This window comes from Dermochelys coriacea, chromosome 17 (genome assembly GCF_009764565.3).
Source record: "Dermochelys coriacea isolate rDerCor1 chromosome 17, rDerCor1.pri.v4, whole genome shotgun sequence".
NCBI lineage: Eukaryota > Metazoa > Chordata > Testudines > Dermochelyidae > Dermochelys > Dermochelys coriacea.
In genome coordinates this window covers 10,052,816-10,065,362 of record NC_050084.1, presented here as the reverse complement: position 1 = coordinate 10,065,362, position 12,547 = coordinate 10,052,816, and the positions used below count along the sequence as shown (strand labels likewise).

Below are 12,547 nucleotides of genomic sequence, written 5' to 3'. Positions count from 1 at the left end.
GGGAGTCACACAAATACCTTCTGCAGTTGCACTCCAGGGAGTTTGAATAGGCACACAACCCTTACTCAGTGCAAAGGGCAAATAAAGGCACCAAGATGAGGTCCTAAGGTAGTTTTATTGAAACTGTTTTACAGCAAATTTCATCCCAGATACTGCTAACTGCTCCTAATCAGAGGGACGTTCCTCCAACACATTAACTTTGTTCTAGCAAGGAGTTTTATCATAACATAGCTCACGTGTGTCAGTGGTGATTATGCTAAGCTAGTCACAGAGACAACCTGTTCTATGGCCCAAATCCCAAGGAACATTTTTCTCTTTTACTCAGACCGATTTGTGGAAGCCAGTGGGATTTCTGCCTGGGTAAGGTCCTCACGATTTATGGCTATTAATCCCAGTATATACCATAAATCAATGTGTAATTACCATTTAAAGGCACCAGCTTGGTTATTAAGCAAATCCAAGCCCTTTTTTCTATATATACACAGTGGCTGCAACAGCATCAAATGTGACTGTGTTTAGCCCAGTAATAAACCATTGATTCAGCTTGCTCTGCAACTCAGACGCTGCCAGCACAGAGACTGAGCCTTCAGATTCCAAATATGTTAAACTGGGTTTAGAAATCAAGACCAAGACACGGTCAGTTTTCGCCAGTCAAGCTCACAACGTTAAAGCACATTTGCTGCAGAAGGAAGCAAGCAAGCACGAATAACTAACACAATAAGAAACAAACCAAGCTTAAAGAAATGCATGTCTCCATGCTAACTGAGCCAGATCTTATCTGCTCAGTGCGATGCTTTAAAAGCAAACAGATGAAGGAATAAGACAACTGACTAAAATCTCGACAAGGCATACAACGGAATGGAAGCCTCTGCTCTACTAAGTGAATATATTTGCTAAGAGTAAAGGTATGCGCTACCCACAAACGGAATATATAAAGGGGGAGAATAGATTATTTAAATCCAGGCTGATCATTTTGAAGGTCTCCACGCTACTAACGCTGATCCGGACAGACTTGAATTTGTTGCTAGTGAATGTACAACTCCCTCTTCCTTTCTTTCAAAAATTACTACATAAAAAAGTAATAATAATGTTTGCAATTGTGTAAATGAATCAGGGCTGGAGATAAGATTTTCCAGCACCGGCAGAGCAACCCTGGAAGTCTGGTTAGGACCTACACGACCAAAAAACCCACACACAAACCTACAACACTCAAGAAAATCTCTCTGCCTAATAGGATTTGTATTACAGGACCAACTGGAGAACTAGATTTAAAGCCCCACCATGCTGGGCACTGTACAAACATGGAACAGCTCCTGCCCCAGAGAGCTTTCAATCTAGGGATGTTTTCTTAATTCAGTTGCAAAAATGCAACTCAAACTTTCCAGCCTGACTCATTCCCCCTCCATGACATACTGCAATAGCTTCTGCCAGTTAAAGAGCTGTGGGTGGAATAAAAGCAAACAAAACCTCCCGTGCTGGCATTATTCGTTTCTTTCCCATGAATGCAGCTCAGAAGGACTTTGCAGTTAGCTGGCACGGCTTTTATGTCCCTTTAAGAAACCCTGTCCTGCTGTGTTCCTCATTAGGCCATGTTACAGTGTCAGTACAAAGTGCGCTGCTCTTGGAGAGTAAAGCTTTGAGTCATGTAAATGGAGGTCTAAAAATCCGATGTGCTTAAAGAAAAGGGACATCACTGAGCTATAAATAGGTTTGAAAACACCTACATCTATGTCCAGCTTTTTCCACAACAGTGCCTGTGTCAGTGCTGGGTTTTCCTGTTAGTCAGATCACAGAGAAAACCACCACCAACCATCTCCAAGTGGTACAGGATAGCTCTGTACTGAACAGCACTGAGGGGAAGGCAACCCAATCACTGGGTTGAAATGTTGGCCAAGGGGAGCTGACCCTGGTCCTGAACTGTGGTATTTCCTTTACTAACACACACGAGAACATGGACAGGGGATGGGGGCACAAAAGTGAGGATTAGCAATAAGGTGCCTTTGGCCCAATGCAGAAAGCTTTGTCAAGGTGAAGTGTGTGCTACCAGAGCGTCAGTCGTTTCAGTGCTCTCTCCTCCTGAGCTCCTTCAGTGTTCTGAACTGTCTAAAAGAAGTGTCATTACAACCTGTGAAACCACAGATGGTTCATCCTCTGGGTTCAATGATGACACAGGCAGAATCCAGGAAATCCAGCAAAACTTTGGGCGCTCATTCTTTGCTCCAGGACCCGAATCACACAATGCAAGGAGCAAGGACAGAGGGCTCCTGTTCTCAGGCTCTGTTGCAATGTGTTTGATGAAGCTGGGAATGTAGCGGCCCTAACTGTTTTGAACCCCTGAAGCAGGTGAATATTCCACCTGAGCAAGTGGGAAGCACCATTTGGACTCATGTCAAGGTCCAGCAGAAGAAAAGCCATAAATGCCTGCCCTACAACCTCACCCCAATAGGACTAAAGAAATTATTATCGGTAGTACAGAAAAACGTAGTGGCCCCAATTGGAGACCGGGGCCCATTGTGCTTGGCACTGTACAAATACAGAACAAAAAGGTAGACTCTGCCCCAACGTGCTTACAATACAATACAAGCAGCTAATTCAGGAATTCTCTGAATGAGATACACACAGGGAAAAATTATTTGAAGGCAGGTTTTTTTATTGAGATCTGGATTAGCACAACTCCTGGTGAAACTAATTCTAGCATTTTTTGTGAGAGTATTTGAAGACAAGGGGCTAGATCTTTAGCTAGGGTAAAAGGGTATCGCTCTAATGAGGTCTATGGAGCTACTCCAATTTACATCAGGTGAGGATCTGGACCATGTCATCTGTCTTTTTACGATTCCTATAGACATGGCAGTACCATGTAGCTAGACAGCACCACGAACATTTTAAAATGTATGCAGGCTAAAATCTCGGACCTTTGGGCCAATCCATCTCCCCTGCACCCCATGTCAGTAATTCAACAGGGTGCTGGGGAATTCTATGGAGTAATGGGAAGATGGATCCTCCCAAAGTATACAGAATGGGAGTAGAGCTGCTACTCCAGACTCATGTAGGCTCTGTGGCCCCAGTATTCCCTCTCCACAAGGGAGCAGGAGAGAACCGGAGGCTCCACATAGGGGCAGCCAGTCTGGTCTCATGCCCAGAGAACAGCTGCACCAGCAGCCCTTATGGATCTGAGATCTACAACACATCAGGGTGCCTTAGGGTGAAATTCATCCCCCTCGAGCCTTTACACGGCATTTGTCTGGGGGAAATGTACAGAGGGTGGGCGGGGACGGAGTCAAGCCCCAAGCCCGTGGACAGGGAGTGACGGATCCACAGACCTGTGCAGTGTTTATTGCAGACCCTGACTCCTGTTCATCCCTACACAGTGGTTCACGTTCACTGAACCAGTGGCCGGGGCCCTAAACTTCCCTCCACACGTTGGACTATGCAGAGATGGCACAGAGCCCAACTCTCGGGGCATCCGCTCCAGCACTGTCCTCCATCCATTCAGCAGGACCAGTGGAGCCAGCAAGGCTGGGCAAACTCCCCCCAAAACACTATATGCCTCGTAGGGGGTGGATCTATCTGCGTCAGACTCAGTAGTCACTGACTGTTCCGAGTCCTTTGCATTCCTCCTTTGGGTTCTCCAAAGTACCTCGGTTTCACCCATCCCGCATACCACATGTGGGAGTGAGCAGGGCTTATGATGATACATGTAGGGGAAAGGAACATGGGTTTGCCAAGTCACACATACTCTTGTAGCCATTCAAGATCTAGGATGACTAGTAGCCTTGCAATTAGCACAGTGCATAACAGGGACCAAAAAGCAATCACGGTGCATTTAGAGAGGCTCTTGCTAAGCCCAGCTTTGCAGGAGCGTAAAATGATTCACAAGTATTCTATATTTATAAAAAGGAAGACTTGCGGCAAGTGACTCACATACTGAGTTTTAAATAGAGGAAGAATAAATCTCCTGGAGAGAGAGAGCGCGTGCTGGAAAACCTAAAGCAGGGCCCAGCCAGGCACTGTTTAGCCAAGTCTGCTGGAAACACTGTGGTCTCTCTATTCAATTATCTAAGGTGGTATCAAAACATCCAAATTCACCTACTCCTTGTACAGAGTTAATTATTGTCTCTTCTTACATTCAAAGCAGCAGCCTCGCTTCATGTCAGAATACTTTCTTAGGCTAATCAAGATTGCTTAGCAACAGCAAGCTGTCTAATGAAGAGTTTCTCACTCCTTAGTCCCGACACAATATCATACATTGAGAACAAGAGCCCAGCTGGGGATTGGGGACGGCAACAAGAATTTTTGACAGCGTTACTTAATTTCAGATAAAGGCTTTATCCAATACTAACAGCTGCCTTTTCTCCCTTTTTCACACAGACATTATACTGGCTAAAATTCCTTTGCAATGCAGGAGTGCAAACTGGGTAGCATACGGTGCAGTTGGTATGGAAAATGAGAGACTGCTTGCATATTTTATACCTGTATCACATGACTTTAGCCCTCACCATACCCCCACTCCACACTATGTTGAGACGTGACTGCACACAACATTTTACGTTCCAGCCCAGATCAGAGCCATATTGCACAATTTCTTCACGCATCTCGCAATATTTGATGCTAACCTTCAAATTCTAGCTTCTGGAGTCAGAGAGAAATTGGGTCATCATTTCTAAAAAAGTTAAGCAAATTTCTAGCCCTCCTGGCTGTGGAGAAAAGCAAATAAACATGATCCAGATAAACCGCAATGCAAATAAAAACAACCCAAAATTTACTTTTTCTAAATCTCATGATTTTTCAGGCCTGGAACCTGTTTTTTTTTTTTTTTAAATGCTTACGCTTGGCAATACTGCTGCTTGTGAAATGCTATACGTGTACATAGTCAGAAAAAGTCCCGTGCCCCAGTAAACTTAAAATCAAAGGCCCTGATGCTATGACGTGAAACAATGCAGACTCTCCCCTTAAGTCAACAGAGGTCTGCCAATGTGGTGTTCTTTGGAGGATCAGGATCTCTGCTGAAAAGAAAGGCAAAGGGGGAGAAGTGAAGTATTATTTTTCATCCTGTCTTACTGATGAAGAACTAAAACAGTGTCTAATGGCGCCTCCACTTAAAAAATAAAGACAATTTTTTTTAAATGCGGGCACTCACTAAGTGGGCGGAGGGGAAGGATTTGTTGCCATCTCACTAGCAACATTGGGGTTATCACACGGCAATTCCTAGTGCTTTGGGGAGCTGAGGGGCTGCCCCTCAGGGCAGGGAAGGCATGAGTGGGTGGGGAATAGGACTAGCCATGGATGCACTGAGTGGCTGGGGAGGAGGTGGAACCATAGAGTTGCCAGGAGGCTTATGGGAGGTGGTAAAAGGGATATAGCAAACGACTCTCTCCCATCCCCCAGCATAGGAAGGGGAGCCTGGAGAGGAATTTCTGAAGAGTGTCTCCGTGCCCTGTTCTCCTCCCCATCACCCACAGCTCCGCATACCTAGTCAGCTGTGTCTTATTCAGGCCCAGGCCTAAGGGGACAATTTAGTCCTTAATAAATACTCTGCCACAGGTGACAAGCTGGCCAGCCTTTTGACATAAGCATCTTCCTTGGGGCCAGTCAGCTCAACCCAGTCACCACAAGCTTCAAGCCTCAAACAGGAGATGAGCCAACGTAACAAGCATCAGCACCAAGTTATGGCAATAGCCCACCATCGCAGACACCGCAAAGCGATCATCCCACTGAGAAGGTGAGCGAGAGGATCCGGCTGATTTTAAAAAGACAGCTCAATCCAGCCACAACTTTTGAACAGCGTGCACTGACCAGATCTAATCATCTCAGTTCCCGACAGCAGGTATCAAAATGCCAACTAAACCCTCACCCAGGGGATTAAATGTAGCCAATGACGACTTTGCATCACATACATACCATATGGATCTTCAATAACCATACAGGAAACAGACAAGAATGTGGGTCCCAGCATCAATGTATCCTTACAGAAGTTAGTCACACGGCTTAATGCATTACTGGAAGGTGCTCAGATACTGAGGCTGGTATAAGGACTTATACCACTTATCTGGCCGCCATTACTATAGTATCTGAGCACCTCAAAATCTTTAATGTATTTATCCTCACAACACCCCTGGGAGGTAGGGCAGTGCTATTATCCCCTGAGAAAATAAGTGACTTGACCAAGGTCAAACAGGAATCGGCAGCGGGTTTACTTAACAGGCAGCAGGCTTAAAACAAGCAAAAAGGAAGTATTTCTTCACACAACGCACAGTCAACCTGTGGAACTCCTGGCCAGAGGAGGTTGTGAAGGCCAAGACCGTAACAGGGTTCAAAAAGAACTAGATAAATTCATGGAGGATAGGTCCATCAATGGCTAATAGCCAGGATGGGCAGGAATGATGTCCCTAGCCTCTGTTTGCCAAAAGCTGGATCACTTGATGATTATCTGTTCTGTTCATTCCCTCTGGGGCACCTGGCACTGGCCACTGTCAGAAGACAGGACACTGGGCTAGATGGACCTTTGGTCTGACCCAGTAGGGCCATTCTTACAAAGCATGTGTCAGAACAGGGATTTGAACCTGGGTTTTCAAAGTCCTAGGCTAGTTCCCTAACAACTGGGCTATTCTTCCTATCAATATAGTATAAACGTCTTGTTACTATGGGGAATAATATATGCAACACACACTGTCTCTCACTCACATTTCCAAATCCTAAAGGGGAGACACAATGTGTGATAAAGACACCAAATTAGAGGGACGTAACTATTATTTATGCAGGACATTGTGGGATTCCTTCCTGTAGTTTTCATCACTTAATCATGAAATTGCCATTGCAGAGAATTTCCAATGGATATCATTTTCAAAAAGAAAAGCAAGAGGACCCTCAATTTGTGTGAAACCTAGGCCCTCTGTGACTGAAATGAATGAAGTCACTATATGCGAGGGGCATTTGAGGGGCTATATACACAGAGCTGCAAAGGCCCTTCCCCACCTCTATTTACATAAATCCAATATGAGATTGAAGCCATTTTGTTTACTTATCTCAAATGATATGTCCTCACAATTCCTCAAAGTGGATTTAAGGCAGAATTTGACCTGCAGATTCTATGGCTGGGATTTTTAGTCATCTTATGGAATTTTGTTGTCCAATTTCCACTGAAATCCAATGGAAATTGGGCACTGTACTCCCTTTAGGTGCCTTTAGGTCTCCAGGTCTGGAAATGTACATATCTGTTACCTGAAACTTGAGCAAAATTTATCCTTGGCACACAATAACCATAGACACCCCAGGAAGCCATGTTTGCAGAGCAGAATCACCCTCTCATATGTTAACAGGCAGGCACAAATGTGAAAGTGGGAATGAGAATCTTGCTTTCCAGACCTAAAGCTTACAAGTGAAAAGAAATTGTGATCCTTGGCACTTTGCATTCAAGATTTGCCATCAATAGTTATTTCTTCAAACAACCCCACGCGCTTTTAAAGCCAGCTTCAGCTTCCACTATTTGAACTTCTGAGCCACTATCAATACTTCATTAGATATTTTTAGCCACAGGACCCGTGTGCCGTGAAATCCGAGAGAGGAATTTAGATGGATATTCTCCACAGGCTAGCAAGTATCTCCCATGGCTAAATCTGATTGCACGTCAAAGAATATTTAAAGTATCAGCAGAGGGGAGGCAAGGATTTATGGGCAGACATTCCTTTGCAATTTAAAACAAGTTTTAATTCCCAGCAATGTGTGATCGGTGTAAGGGAGTGGGGGTCTGGGGCAGAGGGTGTATCCAATACTGGTGAATAGTGACAGATTTTTACAATCCTGGCAAGTGTGGGCTGGATAGTCAGAAGAGCCTGAAATCCAACAGTACCCATTTTAGCTACCTAAATGAAGGGACCAGAGTTTATCACCTCACAGCTCATCTTCTCAATGGGAGCTGAGCTCTTTTGAGAAACTGGCCACGCAGTTCTATTTATCCACCAGTGCAGGCAGTGTAAGTTTCACCCCACCGCCACAGGCATGGACCTCAACCCAAACCTGAAGTAACCACTCTCCAGGGCCGAGAGGGGAGTTTTATCTCAGTACTCATTCAAACTTTGACATCTCTGCTGAGGGGGCAGGAGTTTTTCCTGGCCCTTGGTACACAGGTTTAACTACAGCTTGGTTTCTGCCCCCCCACCCCCACTCAGGTGCAAGACTGCCATCCACACCCATAGGAGTGAGATGGTCATTATGCCGAGGAGCTTTCCTGATTATGTTAAACTATTTTCTTATTGTAAACTGTTGCCTTTAAGTCTCAAGAATAGAGGACAAGTTCATGGAGGACAGTCTATCAATAGCTATTAACCAAGATGGTCAAGGACACAAGCACACACTCTGGGTGTCCTAAACCACTAACTGACAGAAGCTGGGACTGGATGACAAGGGATGGATCACTCGATAATTGCCCTGTTCTGGTCATGCCCTCTGAATGATCTGGCACTAGCTACCGTCAGAGGACATGATACTGAGCTAGATGGACCATTGGCCTGACCCAGTATGACCGTTCTTATGTTCTTGAGCAAGAAACGCCAATGGGCTAAGCATCTGTCTAAGTGTCTGCCTTAAATCATGACCAGCTGCACAGATACATCATGTATATAATATTGTACTTGGCTCACACTGCCGTGGAAAGTAAAATGAGCCAATGAAGATTTGAAACATTCTGTAGCCAAATGGATGGTGTAGGCATCAAAAACCCTAACTGATTTTTACTATTTCTATTCTTGAAAGACCACACCCTTTGGAAAAAGGCATTTTGGGCCATCCTCAGCCATCCTTATTTGTACCGAAAAGCACCTTATTCCTCACATAGCGCCAATGAAGCCAACGGGAGTACTCATAGATGAAGGTACTTCTTAATGGGCATAGAGGTGGCTGAAGCGGAGCCTTTGCTGTAGTGAAAGGATCCCAGAGGGTGATCCTCCCCTCCAAGCTGAACTTTGAGACTCACAAGTGCGCCAAAGAATTTGAAATATCTAAACTTGCTTGCCAATATTGACACCGCTTTGTCGACTAGCACTTTACTCAGCTCAGATAATTGTAGCTATGGTCAGTATCGCTTTATGGTTTTCGGGAGCTCGCTCAATGCCGCTGTGTTTGGGTCTGCAACGCAGGAAAGGGAGGTTGACGCTCTCACCATGCACAATTCTGAATGCAAACCTTTCTCCTTCCTGCACCTCTTGTAATAAATTAAAGTCCCTTCAAACTGCCAAATCCAGGTTGGATATAATGCAGCTAGAGTCAACGGTGTTACGACAAGGCTTAATTTGACTAAGAGGAACTCTAAATGAGAAGGTATTAGAATTACTCCAAGGGAGCCTTGATTAGGTTTCATGGGTCCATTTTTAATTATGTACATGTGTGCTCTGTTCATGAGGGACAGTGCAAGATGGCAAAGAGCAGTCAAAGGTGGTGATTAAAGTGTTTTCACACAGCCCAGGCTACCTAGTCATTAAGTTTTGCAGGGAAAATCGATGTTAGCTACGTAAAAAGGAATGAGTCTTCTGAAGAAGGAACTTTAGATGGAGAAATCAATGCACCATTCCAATTAGAGAGCTCTGTGACCTGAAGCATGTGGCTTGATGCATAATATCGTGTGTAACCTGTAGATGCAGACAACTGCATTACATACACAAAAGGCCAAGAGTGAAATTTTCAGAGCGGCCCAGGAGATTTAAACACCCTGGAAGTGTATGGAAAACGGACAGCCAAGTCTCCCATGTGGCTTTGAAAATCTCACAGGTGCAAAAATATCACCCAGGACAAAGCTGTAAAAGTATTAGTCCTAGCTATCCCAATCTCTCAAACACAGAGGGTCATTTTTTCAAGGGACCTACTAAATTCTCTTCACAGCCTACTTCGAAGACAACCAGGCTGCTTCCAAACAATATGCAGCCCACATCTAGCATTTTGTATTCTCATACATGCAGGCCGTCTTCACAGCTGTCATAAAAAGGATAGGTGGCGATCCCGATTTTAAAGATGGCGAAACTCGCACAAACAGCTTAAATGACTTGTCCAAGAATTATGTCCTGTTCCCAGACCTCTGCTCAGCCCACTAACCCACACTGCTGCCCCCAGGAATGCTCGGATTATTGGGGGCCCACTGTGCTTGGCACGCTACAAAGTATAGTGAAGAGTTCACCTCTGCCATACAGAGTTTACAATCTAAACAGACAACTCAAAGGAGAGAGAAGTGACTTGCGGTGAGTCAGTGGCCGAGATGGGACTAGAATGAAGATTTTCTCAGTCTTACCCCAGAGCCCCAAGCACTGGACCACGCCACTCTCAGACACTGGGGTATGTGATCATTGTCATTAGACCACACAAGGAGCTAAACGTGAGGTAGTTTCATAGAATCATAGAACATCAGGGTTGGAAGGGACCTCAGGAGGTCATCTAGTCCAACCCCCTGCTGAAAGCAGGACCAATCCCCAATTTTTGTCCCAAATGGTCCCCTCCAGGATTGAACTCACAACCCTGGGTTTAGCAGGCCAATGCTCAAACCACCGAGCTATTTGGGGGAGGAAGAGGCTAAATTCTGAATTTCCTAACTTTTGTAACATTCACATCTCTGCTTTCGCAATATAACAGTGGTACACTTACATCCACCGGGGATGATTTTATAAGGAAATTAAGAAGAAAGGCAACTGGTTAGCTGAAGCCATTTGCAAATGTATCACTTACCACATAAGGCGATGATGTGACTGCTGTCTTCATGCACAAATTTCCTGGTGACAGCTTCTTCCATTATCTGTTTTACCTGGAAGAAAAGACAAAGCACATTGATACCATCCGATGAAGTGGGCTGTAGCCCACGAAAGCTTATGCTCTAATAAATCTGTTAGTCTCTAAGGTGCCACAAGTATTCCTGTTCTTTTTGTGGATACAGACTAACACGGCTTCTACTCTGAAACTTGCCATATTGATAGGGAGATTTTACATGTCGGTTCCATCAGCTCTGTGCAAGGAGAGTCCAAGGCAGATAATTTCCCCTTTTATTCCCCTCCAAATTCAGACCTTTATATTTACTTGAATTGTTTGTGCTTTCGTTCCTCCAGACATTCCTCCAGGATTCATTCCTATGCCCCAGTACAACTGAAATGCCCTTAAATGCATCACCCCAGCTGCAAATCAGCAGCAAGCTGTGGGGTAGGAGACAGGACAGACTAAAAAGCCAGGTGCAGTCCTGCAGAGGTGTTGTGGATGTAACCAACTCAGACTACAGAATATGGTTCCTCGGTGGCATCGCTGCACCATGGAGCTAAACACTATCTCCAGCCCTGGCACCTTAGGTTGGTGAATGACAGGAACATAGGCCAATGAGCGGCTTCTTAGTACACCAACATGCTACAAGATGACAACGGTTAGCAGTGTATTTGTATTAGATACAATGGTGGCTGCTTTCTTGGCCTGCTGGCAGTCAGAAGACCTCAGCCATTGCAACCGTTAGCAATGACCGGGACACAAAGGGTTAACAAGCCCACACTGATCTCTAGTGCTGATGGGGTGAGGCTGCTCCTGAGCAGAATACAGAAGGAGTATGGCCCAGTGGTTAGGACTAGCCGTGGAGCTGGGAACCCAGGTTAAGCTCCCTGCTTGGCCACCGCTTGACAACTCGCCGAGGGGCTATGTCTCCACTGTGCTCAGAAGCGTGGCCATGCCATACCCGAGCCAGCTTCGATCCAGCTAGCTCCAATAGCAGCAGCAATGCCATGCAGCACGGGCTCGCTGCTCGCTTGAGTCCATACCCAGAGTCCCGGGCAGGGCTGCCCCAGCTTCATTGTTACCGGAACGAGCTGGATCAAATCAAGCGTGGGTGCATCTGCCCGTGCTCTGGTCAAACCTCCGGCTGCAGTATGGACCAACCCTTCGCCTCAGATGCAGAGTCACATCCGCTCATGTGAGCGACAGGAACAAAGGTTAGCTACTGCAGGAGCAAAACGCAGCCAACGCAGCTCAGTGAGTGAGCTGGATTCCACTCCCTCTTGTATGTGCTATGCTCCAGGCACTGACACCTGTGCAAACCCACCGAAAGCAGGCGTTGCCGAGAGCTCCATCTGCAGGCAACGAGGTTTGCAGAGGTGCAACTGAGAGCAGTGTTTGGCCTCTGGAGCTTTTATTACGTCAGATGAGGAATGAGAAGGAAAGGACTCAGCTTGACTCTCAGATCCCAGGTTGAGTTTGCAGGGCTGCTAAGTTAGAAGAGACTTTATTTATTTTTAAATAATCACATTCCGTCGGGAAGCCACTGAGACACAAACACGGGACTCATGATTCTGTTTGTACTAATCCTCGCTGAAGAGAAGAAATACACTTTAAAGTGTCCAGTGGGACCATCGGCAGGTAAAGACCTTAGTGCAAGTTTCAATGTACAGCACAAAGCCTTTGCAATGACACATGCATTTGCCTTCCTGTGCATAGCTACTTCAGTCCATTAAATAAGATATTTCTATCCCCTCTCTCTCTCCACTGGGTGCATTCTGCTGTTTTTCAAACCCACAGACTCTCCCAGAGCTATAATGAAACA

The 12,547-nt window shown here is 45.5% G+C and overlaps 1 protein-coding gene across 7 annotated transcripts in view; it reads right to left on the bottom strand.

The window, feature by feature from the left end:
• Positions 1-12,547, bottom strand: part of SGSM2 (small G protein signaling modulator 2) — a 145,119-nt gene that overhangs the window by 105,398 nt on the left and 27,174 nt on the right. For all 7 annotated transcript variants that reach the window (XM_038375593.2, XM_038375595.2, XM_038375596.2 and 4 more), the window contains exon 2: positions 10,705-10,780. In XM_038375593.2, the coding sequence (XP_038231521.2) occupies positions 10,705-10,780 (76 nt within the window). The remainder of the gene's footprint in view (positions 1-10,704; positions 10,781-12,547) is intronic.